The sequence below is a fragment of the Panulirus ornatus genome, chromosome 15 (genome assembly GCF_036320965.1).
Source record: "Panulirus ornatus isolate Po-2019 chromosome 15, ASM3632096v1, whole genome shotgun sequence".
Classification (NCBI taxonomy): Eukaryota; Metazoa; Arthropoda; class Malacostraca; order Decapoda; family Palinuridae; genus Panulirus; species Panulirus ornatus.
The window spans coordinates 31,820,379-31,840,962 of record NC_092238.1 but is presented as its reverse complement, the minus strand read 5'-3'; the positions used below and the strand labels follow the sequence as shown (position 1 = coordinate 31,840,962).

At 41.2% G+C, this 20,584-nt stretch overlaps 1 protein-coding gene across 2 annotated transcripts in view; it reads right to left on the bottom strand.

Moving 5' to 3' along the window:
* The window catches only part of LOC139753823 (protein FAM76A-like), a 148,130-nt gene extending 132,017 nt beyond the window's left edge, over positions 1-16,113 (bottom strand). For both annotated transcript variants that reach the window (XM_071670726.1, XM_071670727.1), the window contains exon 1: positions 15,923-16,113. In XM_071670726.1, coding sequence (XP_071526827.1) covers positions 15,923-16,003 — 81 coding nt within the window. In that variant the 5' untranslated portion in view covers positions 16,004-16,113. The remainder of the gene's footprint in view (positions 1-15,922) is intronic.
* Positions 16,114-20,584: the final 4,471 nt, after the last annotated feature.

Sequence of the window (20,584 nt, the reverse complement as noted above, 5' to 3'; positions counted from 1 at the left end):
CTAAATCCATATGGTCTCTATCTAAGGTAATTTCTCTCCTTCATAAAGTGATCCAAATGATTTCTAATGATCTTTTCCAGATCCTTACACACCACTTTCATCAGTGAGACTAGTCTTACTTCAGCACCTGTTCCCAGTCTCCTTTCTTATAGATAGGTATGACATTTGCCCCTTTTCCATTCCCTTGGCACTGTGTCTCTCTCCATTGATATATATGTAATTTCAAAAGGCTAGCATATTTGTACACATCAGCACACAGTGAAATTCATTAGAAACATGAGTCTTGTAGAGGAAAAGAGCATTTAGTATTTTCTTAACATCTTTTCTATATATCTTGGTTTCTAAAACCTCCTCCCCATTCCATCTCACTGTTGTTCATGGTACATTATCTTCCCCTATAAAAATACATTTGAACTTGTTATTCAGTTCCTCCACTAAAATTCTTCCCTCTGAATCCCTTAGCCTAATTACCTGTTTTCAACTGACAGATGACTCCTTATGAAATCATGGTAAAGTTTTAGATTTTCTCCTACCTTGTCCTCAATGCTTTGCTCAAACTTTCTTTGTTCCTTCTCTATTATCCTGCCATACTCATTCCTTACTTTCTTTAAACCTTCTAAATACTAACTGGTTTGAGTTTCAAGTATATCTTTGCCACTGTAAATCTCGAAGCTCCTATGTCTATTCACATCTTTTATTAAACGATTCTTTCCTTTTTCTTACCATTCTCTCCGCAATTAAGGCTTGAGGTATCTATGTTCCTGCCCCTTCACTGTAAATATCACATTATGTGTGATCATATGGGAAGGGGGTTTTACACTCATGGGACCCTATATTTTGAACATTCTTCATCAAATACCTAATCAAATGTACGTATATTGACTGCATTAACCATGTCCTTAGTCATTCTATTCCAATGACCCATCATTCTTATATTATAAAAGTAATTTTCTACATCTTTTTAAAGAAGTTTCTTGTTAAATTTCCTGTTATGTCATGTGTTTGCTCTATCCCAAGTCTCTTGAAGTATTTCAGTGATCAAAATGCTGTGGCTAAATCACATTTCAGTCTTCTCTCTTCCAAGAAGACAAAATAAAAGCCTCTAGCCTTTCCCTATTACTAAATTTCTCTTAATTCTGGAAACATCTTTGTTGCCATCATCTGTAACTTTTCTGTTAGTTCTTTGTACTTGTTGTGCAGTAAGCAAGCTTGAGAATCATGTTCTAATTTTGCTCTTACATAAGATATGCACACCTTGCATTTCCTTTTCCATAAGAGGTATTATATTATTTGCCAGCATACAGCTTGTCTTCTTAACTACTCTCCAAAAATAGGACACTGACAACAGGCTAGGAGCAATGTCATCTCCCAAGTCATTCTCATACACATAATCCTGAAGCTTATTTCCTGCTAAATAATAATTATACTTAGGCCTTCCTTCACTATGTCCCACCCTCATAACTTCACATTTCCTAAGGATGATTTTCATTAAACATGCATCGGTCCAACTCTGAAGTCTGTTAGGTTCCCTAGAAAGATGATGTATCCTCCTTCCTTCTGACATCCCTCATGGCCTTTGCATCATCTGCAAACAATTTCTGGTTGGAATCCGTACCTTCAGGCATGTCACTTACACATATCAAGAAGAGAAATGGTCCCAAAACAGAGTCCTGTGGCACTCCTCTGGTCACCTCAACCCATTTCGAGAAGGCTTCCCAGACATGTTTCACATGCCCTTCCACTGAGATAATATTCTATCCTTTGAAGGAGTGTCTCTCTGGTGTTTACGTTTAATACCACGACTGACACTCTCACATATCTTAGAAGCCATAGCTTGGGTTAAATTTAAGCAAAATAAGTAAAGAATCTCACAGAATTGCGGCATCACCACAAACAAATGCAGTATAAAGAATGTAACTAAGCGTGTCCTACATACAATGCCATCTGTGGCTGCCCAGTAAATTAGTCTGGTGGCCCCAGTAATTTCAAGTTCCCTTATGTAATTTTGTCCAGACTAAAGGAGGTGCCGAACCATCAGATGCCAGATATTCGGTGGTGTACCTGTATATCAACTAACTGTTATGTTTTTCTTGTATCTCCCCTGATGAAGTGATCATTACACAAAATAGCACTTGGGAACTTACTGTGTTTCATTTCCCCCTGGACAAATAGGAATATACTTTATCAAGCACTCAACTGTGATTTTTTCCCACGTATTCCCTGAGAGTCATAGAGGGCAACTAAAAGGGGAGGGAGCAGGGAGGCTAGAAATCCTCATCTCTTGTTTTCTTAATTTTCCAAAAGAAGGAACAGAGAAGGGGTCAAGTGAGGATATTGCCTCAAAGGCTCAGTCCTCTGTTCTTAACGCTACTTCGCTAATGCAAGAAATGGCAAATAGTATGAAAAAATATATATATATCTATCATCCCTGGGGATAGGGGAGAAAGAGTACTTCCCACACATTCCCTGCATGTCATAGAAGGCAACTAAAAGGGGAAGGAGTGGGGGGCTGGAAATCCTCCTCTCACGTTTTTCTAATTTTCCAAAAGAAGGAACAGAGAAAGGGGCCATGAGAGGATATTCCCTCAAAGGCTCAGTCCTCTGTTCTTAATGCTACCTCGCTAACGTGGGAAATAGCAAGTAGTATAAAAGAATATTATTTATTAATTTATTTTGCTTTGTGGCTGTCTCCCGCGTTAGCGAGGTAGCGCAAGGAAACAGACGAAACAATGGCCTAACCCACCCACATACACATGTATATACATACACGTCCACACACGCAAGTATACATACCTATATATCTCAATGTACACATATATATACACACACAGACATATACATATATACACATGTACATAATTCATACTGTCTGCCTTTATTTATTCCCATTGCCACCTCGCCACACATGGAATAACAACCCCCTCCCCCTCATGTGTGTGAGGTAGCGCTAGAAAAAGACACAATCTATCCCTGAGGATAGGGGAGAAAGAATACTTCCCACATATTCCCTGCTTGTCGTAGAAGGCGACTAAAAGGGGAGGGAGCGGGTGGCTGGAAATCCTCCCCTCTCATTTTTTTTTTTAATTTTCCAAAAGAAGGAACAGAGAAGGGGGCCAGGTGAGGATATTCCCTCAAAGGTCCAGTCCTCTGTTCTTAACGCAACCTCGCTAATGCGGGAGATGGCGAATAGTATGAAAAAAAAATATATATCTTAATTGTACTTAATTGCCATCTCCTGCATTAATGGGAGTATGTGATAGAATGTAAGAAAGTAAATTCTCGAGTAATATGGGTAAAACTGAAAGTTGATGGAGAGAGATGGGTGATTATTGGTGCATATGCACCTGGGCATGAGAAGAAAGATCATGAGAGGCAAGTGTTTTGGGAGCAGCTGAATGAGTGTGTTAGTGGTTTTGATGCACAAGACCGGGTTATAGTGATGGGTGATTTGAATGCAAAGGTGAGTAATGTGGCAGTTGAGGGAATAATTGGTATACATGGGGTGTTCAGTGTTGTAAATGGAAATGGTGAAGAGCTTGTAGATTTATGTGCTGAAAAAGGACTGGTGATTGGGAATACTTGGTTTTAAAATGCGAGATATACATAAGTATCGTATGTAAGTAGGAGAGATAGCCAGAGCGTTATTAGATATGTTTTAATTGACAGGCGCGCGAAGGAGAGACTTTTGGATGTTAATGTGCTGAGAGGTGCAACTGGAGGGATGTCTGATCATTATCTTGTGGAGGCTAAGGTGAAGAATTGTATGGGTTTTCAGAAAAGAAGAGAGAATGTTGGGGTGAAGAGGGTGGTGAGAGTAAGTGAGCTTGGGAAGGACACTTGTGTGAGGAAGTACCAGGAGAGACTGAGTACAAAATGGAAAAAGGTGAGAACAATGGAAGTAAGGGGAGTGGGGGAGGAATGGGATGTATTTAGGGGATCAGTGATGGATTGCGCAAAAGATGCTTGTGGCATGAGAAGCGTGGGAGGTGGGTTGATTAGAAAGGGTAGCGAGTGGTGGGATGAAAAAGTAAGAGTATTAGTGAAAGAGAAGAGAGAGGCATTTGGACGATTTTTGCAGGGAAAAAATGCAATTGAGTGGGAGATGTATAAAAGAAAGAGAGAGGAGGTCAAGAGAAAGGTGCAAGAGGTGAAAAAGAGCGCAAATGAGAGTTGGGGTGAGAGAGTATCATTAAATTTTAGGGAGAATAAAAAGATGTTCAGGAAGGAGGTAAATAAAGTGCGTAAGACAAGGGAGCAAATGGGAACTTCAGTGAAGGGCGCTAATGGGGAGGTGATAACAAGTAGTGGTGATGTGAGAAGGAGATGGAGTGAGTATTTTGAAGGTTTGTTGAATGTGTTTGATGATAGAGTGGCAGATATAGGGTGTTTTGGTCGAGGTGGTGTGCAAAGTGAGAGGGTTAGAGAAAATGATTTGGTAAACAGAGAAGAGGTAGTAAAAGCTTTGCGGAAGATGAAAGTCGGCAAGGCAGTAGGTTTGGATGGTATTGCAGTGGATTCTATTAAAAAAGGGGGTGACTGTATTGTTGACTGGTTGGTAAGGTTATTTAATGTATGTATGACTCATGGTGAGGTGCCTGAGGACTGGCAGAATGCTTGCATAGTGCCATTGTACAAAGGCAAAGGGGATAAGAGTGAGTGCTCAAATTACAGATGTATAAGTTTGTTGAGTATTCCTGGTAAATTATATGGGAGGGTATTGATTGAGAGGGTGAAGGCATGTACAGAGCATCAGATTGGGGAAGAGCAGTGTGGTTTCAGAAGTGGTAGAGGATGTGTGGATCAGGTGTTTGCTTTGAAGAATGTATGTGAGAAATACTTAGAAAAGCAAATGGATTTGTATGTAGCATTTATGGATCTGGAGAAGGCATATGATAGAGTTGATAGAGATGCTCTGTGGAAGGTATTAAGAATATATGGTGTGGGAGGCAAGTTGTTAGAAGCAGTGAAAAGTTTTTATCAAGGATGTAAGGCATGTGTAAGTGTAGGAAGAGAGGAAAGTGATTGGTTCTCAGTGAATGTAGGTTTGCGGCAGGGGTGTGTGATGTCTCCATGGTTGTTTAATTTGTTTATGGATGGGGTTGTTAGGGAGGTGAATGCAAGAGTTTTGGAAAGAGGGGCAAGTATGAAGTCTGTTGGGGATGAGAGAGCTTGGGAAGTGAGTCAGTTGTTGTTCGCTGATGATACAGCGCTGATGGCTGATTCATGTGTGAAACTGCAGAAGCTGGTGACTGAGTTTGGTAAAGTGTGTGAAAGAAGAAACTTAAGAGTAAATGTGAATAAGAGCAAGGTTATTAGGTACAGTAGGGTTGAGGGTCAAGTCAATTGGGAGGTAAGTTTGAATGGAGAAAAACTGGAGGAAGTAAAGTGTTTTAGATTTTTGGGAGTGGATCTGGCAGCGGATGGAACCATGGAAGTGGAAGTGAATCATAGGGTGGGGGAGGGGGCGAAAATCCTGGGAGCCTTGAAGAATGTGTGGAAGTCGAGAACATTATCTCGGAAAGCAAAAATGGGTATGTTTGAAGGAATAGTGGTTCCAACAATGTTGTATGGTTGCGAGGCGTGGGCTATGGATAGAGTTGTGCGCAGGAGGATGGATGTGCTGGAAATGAGATGTTTGAGGACAATGTGTGGTGTGAGGTGGTTGGATCGAGTAAGTAATGTAAGGGTAAGAGAGATGTGTGGAAATAAAAAGAGCGTGGTTGAGAGAGTAGAAGAGGGTGTTTTGAAATGGTTTGGGCACATGGAGAGAATGAGTGGGAAAGATTGACCAAGAGGATATATGTGTCGGAGGTGGAGGGAACGAGGAGAAGTGGGAGACCAAATTGGAGGTGGAAAGATGGAGTGAAAAAGATTTTGTGTGATTGGGGCCTGAACATGCAGGAGGGTGAAAGGAGGGCAAGGAATAGAGTGAATTGGATCGATGTGGTATACCGGGGTTGACGTGCTGTCAGTGGATTGAATCAGGGCATGTGAAGCGCCTGGGGTAAACCATGGAAAGCTGTGTAGGTATGTATATTTGCGTGTGTGGGCGTATGTATATACATGTGTATGGGGGTGGGTTGGGCCATTTCTTTCGTCTGTTTCCTTTGCGCTACCTCGCAAACGCGAGAGACAGCGACAAAGCAAAAAAAAAAAAAAAAATATATATATATATATATATATATATATATATATATATATATATATATATATACGGGTCATTCTTTCATTTGTTTCCTTGCGTTACCTCGCTAGCACGGGAGACAGTGAAAAAGTATAACAGAAAAAATACATACATGTATTGGAAAGGATCACAATTTTGCACATGATCAAGATATTCCCTTGAGTCCATGGGGAAAATAAAACACAATAGGTTCCCAAGTGCACTTTCGTGTAATAATCACATCATCAGGGGAGACACAAGAGAGAAATATAAGTCAGTTGATATACACAAATACACAAAGAATTATAATCTTAATATTAGTGATGGTCTATTCAAATTAGATAACTTTATTGTTGATTAAATTTGTAAAATGATAAGTTTATGAACGGTTGTTGTCTGTCTTGCACAATTGCATGTTTACCAAATGGTGTCCTAGTTACATCTCTTCAATGTACATCATCTAACTGTTATATTTCTCTCTTGTGACTCCCCTGATGTTGTGATTATTACATGAAAGTGCACTTGGAAATTTATTGTGTTTCATTTTCCCGAGCAAGAGGTGAAAAAGAGGGCAAATGAGAGTTGGTGTGAGAATCATTAAATTTTAGGGAGAAGAAAAAGATGTTTTCGAAGGAGGTAAATAAAGTGCGTAAGACAAGGGAACAAATGGAAAGAACATCAGTGAAGGGGGCTAATGGGGATGTGATGGCAAGTAGTGGTGATGTGAGAAGATGGAGTGAGTATTTTTAAGGTTTGTTGAATGTGTTTGATAATAAAGTGGCAAATGTAGGGTGTTTTGGTCGAGGTGGTGTGCAAAGTGAGAGGGCTAGGGAGAATGATTTGATAAACAGAGAGGAGGTAGTAAATGCTTTGCAGAAGATGAAAGCCGGCAAGGCAACGGCTTTGGATGGTATTGCAGTGGAATTTATTAAAAAAGGGGGTGACTGTATTGTTGACTGGTTGGTAAGGTTATTCAATGTATGTATGACTCATGGTAAGGTGCCTGAGGATTGGTGGAATGCTTGCATAGTGCCATTGTACAAAGGCTAAGGGGTTAAAAGTGAGTGCTCAAATTACAGAGGTATAAATTTGTTGAGTATTCCTAAAATATTATATGGGAGGGTACTGATTGAGAGGGTGAAGGCATGTACAGAGCATCAGACTGGGGAAGAGCAGTGCTGTCAATGGATTGAACCAGGGCATGTGAAGTGTCTGGGGTAAACCGTGGAAGTTCTGTGGGGCCTGGATGTGGAAAGGGAGCTGTGGTTTCGGTGCATTATACATGACAGCTAGAGACTGAGTGTGAACGAATGTGGCCTTTGTTGTCTTTTCCTAGTGCTACCTCATGCACATGCGGGGGAAGGGGGGTGTCATTTCATGTATGGCGGGGTGGCGACGGGAATAAATAAAGGCAGCAATTATGAATTATGAACATGTGTATATATGTATATGTCTATGTATGTAAACATTGAAATGTAGAGGTATGCATATGTGATTGTGTGGACGTGTAGGTGGGTGGGTTGGGCCATTCTTCCATCTGTTTCCTTGCGCTACCTTTCTAACGTGGGAGACAGCGACAAAGTATAATAAATAAATATAAATATATACATAACATATACATACATACACAGACATATACATATATACACATGTACATAATTCACACTTGCTGCCTTTATTCATTCCCGTTGCCAACCCGCCACACATGAAATAGCATCCCCCTCCCCCCCACGAGGTAGCGCTAGGAAAGGAAAAAAGGCCACATATGTATATGTATGTAAACACTGAAATGTATAGGTATGTATATGTGATTGTGTGGATGTGTAGGTGGGTGGGTTGGGCCATTCTTCCGTCTGTTTCCTTGTGCTACCTTTCTAACGTGGGAGACAGCGACAAAGTATAATAAATAAATATATGTCTATGTATGTATATGTATGTAAACATTGAAATGTATAGGTATGTACATGTGATTGTGTGGACGTGTAGGTGGGTGGGTCGGACCATTCTTCCGTCTGTTTCCTTGCACTACCTTTCTAACGTGGGAGACAGCAACAAAGTATAATAAATAAATATAAATATGTACATAACATAAACATACATACACAGACATATACATATATACACATGTACATAATTCATACTTGCTGCCTTTATTCATTCCCGTTGCCAACCTGCCACACATGAAATAGCATCCCCCTCCCCCCCATGAGGTAGCGCTAGGAAAGGACAAAAGGCCACATTCGTTCACACTCAGTCTCTAGCTGTCACATGTAATGCACCGAAGCCACAGCTCCCTTTCCACATCCAGGCCCCACAAAACTTTCCATGGTTTACCCCCACATGCTTCACATGCCCTGGTTCAATCCATTGACAGCATGTCGACCCCGGTATAGCACATCGTTCCAATTCACTCTATTCCTTGCGTGTCTTTCAACCTCCTATATGTTCAGGCCCCGATTGCTCAAAATCTTTTTTGCTCCATCCTTCCACCTCCAATTTGGTCTCCCACTTCTCCTTGTTCCCTCCACCCCTGATATATATATCTCTTTGTCAATCTTTCCTCACTCATTCTCTCCATGTGACCAAACCATTTCGATACACCATCTTCTGCTCTCTCTACCACACTCTCCTTATTACCACACATCTCTCTCACCCTTTCATCACTTAATCAAACCCCCTCACACCACACACTGTCCTCAAACATATATATATATACATATGTATATGTATGTGTGTGTGTGTGTGTGTGTGTGTGTGTGTGTGTGACATGCTGTAAATGACTGAACCTGGGTATATGAAGCAGCTGGAGGAAACCGTGGAAGGGTCTGTAAGGCCTGGATGTGGACTGCTGTCTGATGGTTCTGGTCCATTAAATGTGACAGCTTGAGAATGGGTGTAAATGAATTCGGGATTTCTTTGTCCCGAATGCTACCTAGGTTACATGAGAAAGATCAACACTTAATCGCCATTTCCCACATTAGTGAGGTAGCAGCAAGAAATAAATAAATAAATAGATATATACATATACTGTGCAAGGGATGAAAAAGAGGGCAATGAGAGTTGGGGTGAGAGAGTATCATTAAGCTTTATGGAGAATAAAAAGATGTTTTGGAAGATGGGAAATAACATATGTAAGATAACAAATGGGAATATCAGCGAAGGGGGGCAAGTGGGGAAGTAATAACAGGTAGTGATGAAGTGAAAAGAGATGGAGTATTTTGAAGGTTTGTTGAATGTGTTTGATGATACAGTGGCAGATATAAGGTGTTTGGGATGGGGTGGTGTGCGAAGTGAGAGGGTCAGGGAGATTGGTTTGGTTAAAAGAGAAGAGGTAGTGAAAGCTCTGCAGAAGATGAAATCCGGCAAGGTGGTAGGTTTGGATGGTACTGCAGTAGAATTCATCAAAAAAGGGGGTGACTGTGTTGTTGATTGGTTGGTAAGGATATTCAATGTATGTATGAAACAGGGTAAAAAGCCTGAGGATTGGCAGAATGCAAGCATTGTGCCATTGTACAAAGGCAAATCAGATAAGGTGAGTGTTAAAACTACAGAGGCATAAGTTTGTCGAGCACTAGAAAATTGTATGAGAGGGTACTGATTGAGAGGGTAAAGGGATGTACAGAGCATCAAATTGGGGAAAAGCAGTGTGGTTTCGGAAGTGGTAGAGGATGTGTGACTCAGGTGTTTGCCTTGAAGAACATGTGAGAAATACTTAGAAAAACAAGTGGATTTGTATGTAGCATTTATGGATCTGAAGAAGGCATATGATAGGGGTGATAGAGATGCTTTGTGGAAGTTCTTAAGAGTATATGGTGTGAGAGGTAAGCTGCTAGAAGCAATGAAAAGGTTTTAACAAGGATGTAAGTCATGTACACGAGTAGGAAGAGAGGAGAAAAATTGGTTCCTCCCAGTGAAGGTCGGGCTGCAACAGCGGTGTATAATGTCCCCAAGGTACTTTCATTTGTTTATGGATGGGGTGGTTAGGGAGGTAAATGCCAGAGTTTCAGAGGGAGGGGTGAGTATGCAGTCTGTTGGGGATAAGAGGACCTGGAAAGTGAGTCAGTTGTTGTTCACTGATAATACAGATCTGAAGGCCAATTCGAGTGAGAAACTACAGAGGTTGATGACTGAATTTGGAAAAGTGTGAGAAAGGAGAAAGTTGGGAATAAATGTGAATAAGAGCAAATAAGAGTAATAAGGTTGAGGGACAAGTTAACTGAGATGTAAGTTTGAATGGAAAAAACTGGAGGAAGTGAAGGGTTTTAGATATCTGGGAGTGGACTTAGCAGCGAATGGAACTATGTAAGCAGATATGAGTCACGGGTGGGGGAGGGGGGAAGGTTCTGGGAGCAATGAAGCATGTGTTGAAGGAGGGAACAGTATCTCGGAGAGCAAAAATGGGTATGCTTGAAGGAATAGTAGTTTCAACAATCATATATGGCTGCAAGGCATGGGCTTTAGATAGGGTTGTATGGAGGGTGGACGTGTTGGAAATGTTTGGGGGCAATATGTGGTGTAAGGTGGTTTGATCGAGTAAGTAGTGGAAAGGTAAGAGAGATGTGTGGAAATAAAATTAGTGTGATTGAGAGAGCAGAAGAGGGTATGTTGAAATGGTTTAGACATATGGAGAGAATGAGAGAGGAAAGATTGACAATGAGGATACATGTGTCAGGGGTTGAGGGAACAAGGAGATGCGGGAGACCAAATTGGAGGTGGAAGGATGGAGTGAAAAAGTTCTGAGCAATCGGGGCCTGAACATACAGGAGGGTGAAAGACATGCAAGGAATAGAGTGAATTGGACTGATGTGGTATACCGGGGTCAACGTGCTGTCAATGGATTGAACCAGGGCATGTTAAACTTATGGGGTAAACCATGGAAAGGTCTGTGGGGCCTGGATGTGGATAGGAAGCTGTGGCTTCGGTGCATTACACATGACATTTAGAGACTGAGTGTGAATGAATGTGACCTTTTATGTTTGTTTACCTGGCACTATCTCGCTGGAGGGGGAGGATGGTATTTCATGTGTGGCAGGGTGGCAATGGGAATGAATGAAGGCAGCAAGTATGAATATGTAAATGTGTATATATGTATATCTGTGTATGTATATGTATGTATATGCTGAAATGTATATCTATGTGTGTGTTTATGTTTATATATGTGTTTGTGGGTTGCATGAGCTACCTTGCTGAAGCGGGAGACAGCGATTAAGTATAAGTTTGGATGGTATTGCTGTGGAATTTATTAAAAAAGGGGGTGACTGTCTTGTTCACTGGTTGGTGAGGATATTCAATGAATGTATGGTTCATGGTGAAGTGCCTGAGGAATGGCAGAATGCATGTATAGTGCCACTGTACAAAGGCAAAGGGGATAAAGGTAAGTGTTCAAATTACTGAGGTATAAGTCTGTTAAGAATTCCTAGGAAATTATATGGGAGGGTATTGATTGAGAGAGTGAAGGCATGTACAGAGCATCAGACTGGGGAAGAGCAGTGTGGTTTCAAAAGTGGTAAAGCATGTGTGGATCAGGTGTTTGCCTTGAAGAATGTATGTGAGAAATACTTAGAAAAACAGATGGATCTGTTTGTAGCATTTATGGATCTGGAGAAGGTATATGATAAGAGTTGATAGAGATGCTCTGTGGAAGGCATTAAGAGTATATGGTGTGGGAGGCAAGTTGCTAGAGGCAGTGAAAAGTTTTTATCGAGGCTGTAGGGCATATGTACGAGTAGGAAGAGAGGAAAGTGATTGGTTCCCATGAACGTCAGTTTGCAGCAAGGATGCGTGATGTCTCCATGGTTGCTTAATTTGTTTATGGATGGGGTTGTTGGGGAGGTGAATTCAAAAGTTTTGGAGAGAGGGTTAAGTATGCAGTCTGTTGTAGATGAGAGGGCTTGAGAAGTGAGTCAGTTGTAGTTCGCTGATGACACTGCTAGTGGCTGATTTGGGTGAGAAGCTGCAGAAGTTGGTGACTGAGTTTGGTAAAGTGTGTGAAAGAAGAAAGCTGAGAGTAAATGTGAATAAGAGCAAGTTTATTAGGTTCAGCAGGGTTGAGGGACAAGTAAACTGGGAGGTGAGTTTAAATAGAGAAAAACTGGAGGAAGTGAAGAGTTTTAGATATCTGGGAGTGGATTTGGCAGCAGTAGAAACCATGGAAGCGGAAGTGAGTCACAGGGTGGGGGAGGGGGCGAAGGTTCTGGGAGCGTTGAAGAATGTGTGGAAGGCAAGAACGTTATCTCGGAGAGCAAAAATGGGTATGTTTTGAAGGAATAGTAGTTCAAACAATGTTATATGGTTGTGAGGCATGTGCTATAGATAGGGTTGTGCGGAGGAGGGTGGATGTGTTGGAAATGAGATTCTTTTTTTTTTTTTTTTTTTTTTTTTTGCTTTGTCGCTGTCTCCCGCGTTTGCGAGGTAGCGCAAGGAAACAGACGAAAGAAATGGCCCAACCCACCCCCATACACATGTATATACATACGTCCACACACGCAAATATACATACCTACACAGCTTTCCATGGTTTACCCCAGACGCTTCACATGCCTTGATTCAATCCACTGACAGCACGTCAACCCCGGTATACCACATCGCTCCAATTCACTCTATTCCTGCATGTTCAGGCCCCGATCACACAAAATCTTTTTCACTCCATCTTTCCACCTCCAATTTGGTCTCCCTCTTCTCCTCGTTCCCTCCACCTCCGACACATATATCCTCTTGGTCAATCTTTCCTCACTCATTCTCTCCATGTGCCCAAACCATTTCAAAACACCCTCTTCTGCTCTCTCAACCACGCTCTTTTTATTTCCACACATCTCTCTTACCCTTACGTTACTTACTCGATCCAACCACCTCACACCACACATTGTCCTCAAACATCTCATTTCCAGCACATCCATCCTCCTGCGCACAACTCTATCCATAGCCCACGCCTCGCAACCATACAACATTGTTGGAACCACTATTCCTTCAAACATACCCATTTTTGCTTTCAGAGATAATGTTCTCGACTTCCACACATTCTTCAAGGCTCCCAGAATTTTCGCCCCCTCCCCCACCCTATGATCCACTTCCGCTTCCATGGTTCCATCCGCTGCCAGATCCACTCCCATATATCTAAAACACTTCACTTCCTCCAGTTTTTCTCCATTCAAACTCACCTCCCAATTGACTTGACCCTCAACCCTACTGTACCTAATAACCTTGCTCTTATTCACATTTACTCTTAAGTTTCTTCTTTCACAAACTTTACCAAACTCAGTCACCAGCTTCTGCAGTTTCTCACATGAATCAGCCACCAGCGCTGTATCATCAGCGAACAACAACTGACTCACTTCCCAAGCTCTCTCATCCCCAACAGACTTCATACTTGCCCCTCTTTCCAAAACTCTTGCATTCACCTCCCTAACAACCCCATCCATAAACAAATTAAACAACCATGGAGACATCACACACCCCTGCCGCAAACCTACATTCACTGAGAACCAATCACTTTCCTCTCTTCCTACACGTACACATGCCTTACATCCTCGCGTGTCGTAGAAAGCGACTAGAGGGGATGGGAGCGGAGGGCCGGAAATCCTCCCCTCCTTGTATTCTTTTTTTTTTTTAACTTTCTAAAATGGGAAACAGAAGAAGGAGTCACGCGGGGAGTGCTCATCCTCCTCGAAGGCTCAGATTGGGGTGCCTAAATGTGTGTGGATGTAACAAAGATGTGAAAAAAGGAGAGATAGGTAGTATGTTTGAGGAAAGGAACCTGGATGTTTTGGCTCTGAGTGAAACGAAGCTCAAGGGTAAAGGGGAAGAGTGGTTTGGGAATGTCTTGGGAGTAAAGTCAGGGGTTAGTGAGAGGACAAGAGCAAGGGAAGGAGTAGCAGTACTCCTGAAACAGGAGTTGTGGGAGTATGTGATAGAATGTAAGAAAGTAAATTCTCGATCAATATGGGTAAAACTGAAAGTTGATGGAGAGAGATGGGTGATTATTGGTGCATATGCACCTGGGCATGAGAAGAAAGATCATGAGAGGCAAGTGTTTTGGGAGCAGCTGAATGAGTGTGTTAGTGGTTTTGATGCACGAGACCGGGTTATAGTGATGGGTGATTTGAATGCAAAGGAAATGAGATGTTTGAGGAAAATATGTGGTGTGAGGTGGTTTGATCAGGTAAGTAATGAAAGGGTAAGAGAGATGTGTGGTAATGAGCGTGGTTGAAAGAGCAGAAGAGGGTGTATTGAAATGGTTTGGTCACATGGAGAAAGGGTGAGGAAAGATTGACAAAGAGGATATATGTGTCAGAGGTGGAAGGAACGAGAAGTGGGAGACCAAATTGGAGGTGGAAAGATGGAGTGAAAAAGATTTTGAGTGATCAGGGCCTGAACATACAGGAAGGTGAAAGGCACGCAAGGAATAGAGTGAATTGGAATGATGTGGTATACTGGGGTCGACGTGCTGTCAATGGATTGAACCAAGGTATGTGAAGCATCTGGAGTAAACCATGGAAAGTTTGTGGGGCCTGAATGGGGAAAGGGAGCTGTGGTTTCGGTGCATTACACATGACTGCTAGAGACTGAGTGTGAACGAATGTGGCCTTTTGTCCTTTCCTAGTGCTACCTTGCGGGGGAAGGGGGGATGCTATTTCATGTGTGGCAGGGTGGCAATGGGAATGAATAAAGGCAGCAAGTATGAATTATGTACATGTGTATATATGTATATGTCTGTGTATGTGTATATATATATATATATATATATATATATATATATATATATATATATATATATATATTATATATATATATATATTGGTGAAATGTATAGGTATGCATATGAGCGTGTGTGGACATGTATGTATATACATGTGTATGTGGGTGGGTTGGGCCATTCTTTTGTCTGTTTCCTTGCGGTACCTCGCTAACACAGGAGACAGCGACAAAGTACAATATATATATATATATATATATATATATATATATATATATATATATATACAGATAGATAGATAGACTTCTGTGAAGTGCAAAATCTTCACTGATATGAATCTAATAAAAAAAAAACTTGGGTTATTTCAGTGATGCCACTAAATTGGTACTTTACCCCAGATTTTCCCTCATGATTGGTTCATCAACTCAATCCAGAAATCAAAATCAACGCTTATTAGCTCATAAATCACGTAACCAGCCATTTCCAAAGCTACTTTGAACTCAGAACTGCACAAAATGTTTAGCAGTCACAGAGTACAAAAAGCTAAGATATATATCAATAAACTACCACTGTAAACCATTTTCAATCATATTATAGGGGGGAAAAGAATGGCGTCCCTAAACTAGAACTCTACCTTGATTCCCTCTATGTGCCAATTCAAAAACAGGACGTAGCGCTTCGGTTACAAAGGAAGTCGACTACATTCCACAACCAAGCTTGTGATTTTGTTAAGGTATAACTTCATCTGTTCGTGTCTCGTGCTCTAGTACACACTACATTTACTTAACGTCCACAGCCTGTGGTCACACAAAGTACAACGACGGGTAATTATGGCAGGAATCTTGAACAAAACGTTACCCAAGATCATCGCAATCGGCCAAGCAAATACGAAACCACCTCATTCCAGCTTGATTCTGATAGCGATGTTTTCTGGGAGATGTGCAGCGATCTAAATTACGACTCAATATGTACATTAATTACGAACAAGATGCACAAGGTCATAATTTTTCACACTTAAGCCACCGGTGAGCTTGGTCGCTGCAACGCATTACTCTCAGGAAACTCACCTTGCACAGTTGTTGCCCTTGTGAGAGTTCCTCAAACGGATGCCGACTGAAGCAACGAGAACAGGCAAATAAGGCAGACATATTTATACACTGTATAGTATTCTCGTCATATAAATATCGAGGGAAAATAACAGAGGCAATCCGTTACAACACTCAGCACACTCTCCGTCACAACAACTGACAGGATAGCGTCAGTGCCTGCAAACCGAACAAGAACAAATATTTAGAAATATTTCATCCCCTTCCTTCTTTGTGAGAGTTTAAACTAATAGACATGGAATATTCTTCAATAGATTTATACACAGTTTTGAATGTTTAGAACCAAATACTATATAGAATTAATGGTAAAATATATTACTATCTAAGAACCTGAACAGTCTGGCCAACTTTACATGGATAAGTTCTTTAAACATGGCTACCAATCTCTAAGGCAGTAATTTCAAAAAAGGGTAGGTTGTTATGACCATACACATCCGTAATCTATCATTCCCTCCACACATAGGCACAAGCTGTCATATCCAACACACACATGAACGAGTTTCCATACCCTCCACGCATAATGAACTAAGTTGTCATGCCCTCCACACATAGGAGCAAGTTTTCATATCCTCCACACAGATAACTATGATGTCATGCTCTCCACACACACTCACATGACCAGGTTTTCATACCCTCCACACACATAACCAAGTTCTCATGTCCCCCACACACATAACCAAGTTCTCATGCCCTCCACACCCGCTCATATGACCAAGTTTTCATACCCTTCACTCACATGACCAAAATGTCATGCCGTCCACACACACACACACACACACAAGATTCATGGCATGCCAGTGAGCGCCTAAGGTGTGAAACACAATGTAGGGTCTGAAAACATCCTTATGGAAATTTTTCATTAAGACCATCGAAATCCACAGTTTCTAAAATTTGTTAACTATCATAGATTTGAGAATCCTGAACAAAATTATAATGTATGATACTAGCTCTCAAAACCTGCGATTCAGCATTAGATCATTGACTCAAAGGATGGGTGAATACACAGGTGGGTGAATAAAGGGATTTACTATACGCGTCGATAAAGAGGACATTAGATTTACGCGTTTATTCATTATACACCTGTACTAGATGAAGGAAAATATAACAATCTGCATAAAACATTATTTCAAACTTCTGAAGAATCATAAAGATGACTAAACAATATAATCACACAAAATTCTGGAGTGATTATCTAGTGTCTCGCTTTAAAAAAAAAAAAAAAGGCTGTGTTGAATCTGTTATTGCTTAACCTTCTTTCTCTAATAATTCCCTGTTTTGCAGTATAATCTTCTTCACACTCTAATGCTGAGCCCAAAGACCTGTTCGATTTAGTTACACCAGCTGGTGACTTCGCTGACCATGATTACCTCGTTCAGCTCTGAACAATAGAGCCCTCTTCAAATGGTGGAGTTTCTTCACTTATTCTTTTTCACCTTTCTGTCTTTAAACAATCGTTGACGAAAAGCCGACCAATTCGATTAACTTACTGGTGAATCCAGTTTTGGATGCGTTTGTTCGTTAAACATGAAATATGAATACTGAGACCTTAGTGGTTGTCACATATACTATGATTTAAAAAATCAATTGAAAAATTCGTTAAGTACCATATTTGTTTATGAAAAAATGGGTAAAGTCATAGTACTTCATCATTGTAAACTTGCTTAAACATTTTGTTTTTAAAACCTGGTTAGCAAGCCTGCATACTTTTTGTTAAATCATGAAAGTCCGTGCAATTTATCTAAAATGTGGTTTATGAGTCAGTCTATTTGTCAAGCGTGGATACTAAGATAGGAAGTTTATATAACTTTGACACGTCAACCCCTGTATACCACATCGCTCCAATTCACTCTATTCCTTGCCCTCCTTTCACCCTCCTGCATGTTCAGGCCCCGATCACACAAAATCCTTTTCACTCCATCTTTCCACCTCCAATTTGGTCTCCCTCTTCTCCTCGTTCCCTTCACCTCCGACACATATATCCTCTTGGTCAATCTTTCCTCACTCATTCTCTCCATGTGCCCAAACCATTTCAAAACACCCTCTTCTGCTCTCTCAACCACGCTCTTTTTATTTCCACACATCTCTCTTTCCCTTACGTTACTTACTCGATCAAACCACCTCACACCACATACTTCACATACACCACGGTCCTCAAACATCTCATTTCCAGCACATCCATCCTCCTGCGCACAACTCTATCCATAGCCCACGCCTCGCAACCATACAACATTGTTGGAACTACTATTCCTTCAAACATACCCATTTTTGCTTTCCGGGATAATGTTCTCGACTTCCACACATTTTTCAAGGCATTTGGGTTGTATGTCCTCAGACTATACTTTGTTAAATGTGGGCTAAGAAATTACTGTAGTTGTGGATCGTTAATGACGTCTGTAGACTTTTCTGAGTTTGTGAAACAAATACAGTTTTTAGGTGAATGCGGGTTTTCGTCTACTGATTTTGTTTGTGAAACGTGGATTGTATGTCCGTGGACCTCGTTAAACAGTGTAGTCACACCCCTCTTAACTTTCTATGACAAGAATATGGAATGACCTTTAGATATGAGAGTTGTTATCTTTAAGTTATTGGAAAAGTTTGCTAAATACTCATATTCACACAGCATCAACTCATTTGTTTTATTCATTTTTCGAACTTGGTCGCAAATCTTGGTAACGCCCCATATCCACGTCACCTCCATTTTGTAGTAGCAAAATCCTGGCCGACGACTTCTATCTCCATCTTCGGACTCCTGCTCTACTTCTTTTCCAACACCGGCAGTAGCAGCAGCTCGCCTTCGAGCTGCAGTCTTTGGGCTTTTCAATACAGGAGACTTACCTCTCGCTCAGTCCTGACCAGTAAGGATAAAGTCTGACACCTCCTCCTAAACTGATAATCCTTTTGGGGTGACTGAGAGAAAAGGTCTGTTGTGGTACAGCATAATCTGCCAATCTACCCTCCTCAATCTGATCTCACCACAATACCCTTGCCATCCATCTCAACATCACAGCAGCATTCACAAGTAATTCTCTGCCCTCCTTCAAAGGTCCTGGCAATATTAGCCCTTTCAATGGACGTCATCACCAACTTACTAATTCAGTAGTTTCCTGCAGTAGAACATTGATGACACGAGATGTTTCTGACCTGACCGCCACGGTCCATCCCACTCTACTTCCACCAGCAAAATGAAACATCTGCCTCACCTTCGTTTGTTAAGTGTCTGCTACAGTACCGTGATAAGGAGTAGTAGTTGTAGTAACACTTCCATCATTACCGAACAAAATCTTGGGTCCATGGAGCCTCACACCAAGAACCCAGCTACTTTGCGCAGTTTGAGGCCTTTTGCAAATCCCTTTAAAGCCTGAACCTTGATTCAAAACCTCTGTGAAATATCGCCTCATCAAGCCCTATACCGATACGGAGGCAAAATTCTTACCCCAATAGGATTGGTCCGTGACGTCTTTCAATGCCAAGCACCGCCGCTCTGGAATCACTTTGCTTCTCTGAATGAAGTCGATCCGCTAGATACAAGTGCGCAACCTACACCTAAAAAAAAAAGTCTATCATATACCTCCGTCTCTTACCCCATCTCTAATAGAAGTTCGTGGGACATCGTCATTAACTTCTTCCTTTAACTATATCATCTTGACTTCTTCCACCACTAATGGGAGGCCCGTGAGACTCCGTTTCCTGCTGCCTTCTGTTGTAGGAGTACCAAGAGAACCCAGCAACGCTCTTCCCATGGTATACCTATCCTCCAGTACAACCAAGATCCCTCGACAACTTCTCCCTCTTGCAGCACGACTGACTACAGGACCTCGGCAACGGCACCTTTCTCCTGTAGCTTCACCAGAAGACAGGGCAAGTACTCGCATTTCCTTTAGCAGCATCACGGGACACCTTCCTACCTACCTTACCTCATCTTTTGTTCCTGCACCTGCACATGGGACGCTTACCTTACCATTTCCTATGTGCCTTCTCAAACAGTATAGCTTACCCTTGAGCTGCATTGTCGTATATCTGTCATTAAAGCATTGATATGTAATTATCATTTCTGTTCTTTCTCTCAGTCTTCACCAGTACTAAAGAAGCAGGGCAAGAATAAGAAAATGGAAGACTAACCAATATAGTCTTTGGTATGGCGCAGGCTCGGTTATTAACACCATTATTTTTTGCTCCTTTGCAGTGTAATTCATTCATACCTTAATAAATGGTATATAATTTAGGGGTAATAATCCACTATTGTCTTAAAGAATAACAGTAGTTTTCTGGTCAGTACAACAGTCTTTAGCACAAACAAGTGGTTCTTAAGGGTGTGTTATGTTCGTATGTACGCTCACGTTAGCAAGAAATATAACAATCCTTATGATTGGATAATTTTCACCAATCAGCTTCATTCTATCTGATTTAACAGTACTGCCAAAGTAAAGGGATATCTTTGTAGTTTTAGTTCTTGCTTCATACTCTAATGAAACGTTGATTACTTACAAATTGGATGCGAGATTACTCCAAATATCTAATTATTCTATTCTAAGACGTTTCACTGAGGTCATGGTAAAATAAAAGCTGTTTTACTTGTCTAAGAAGAGGTTAAAATCTAACGCAACTTGGCAATAATGCTGCAAA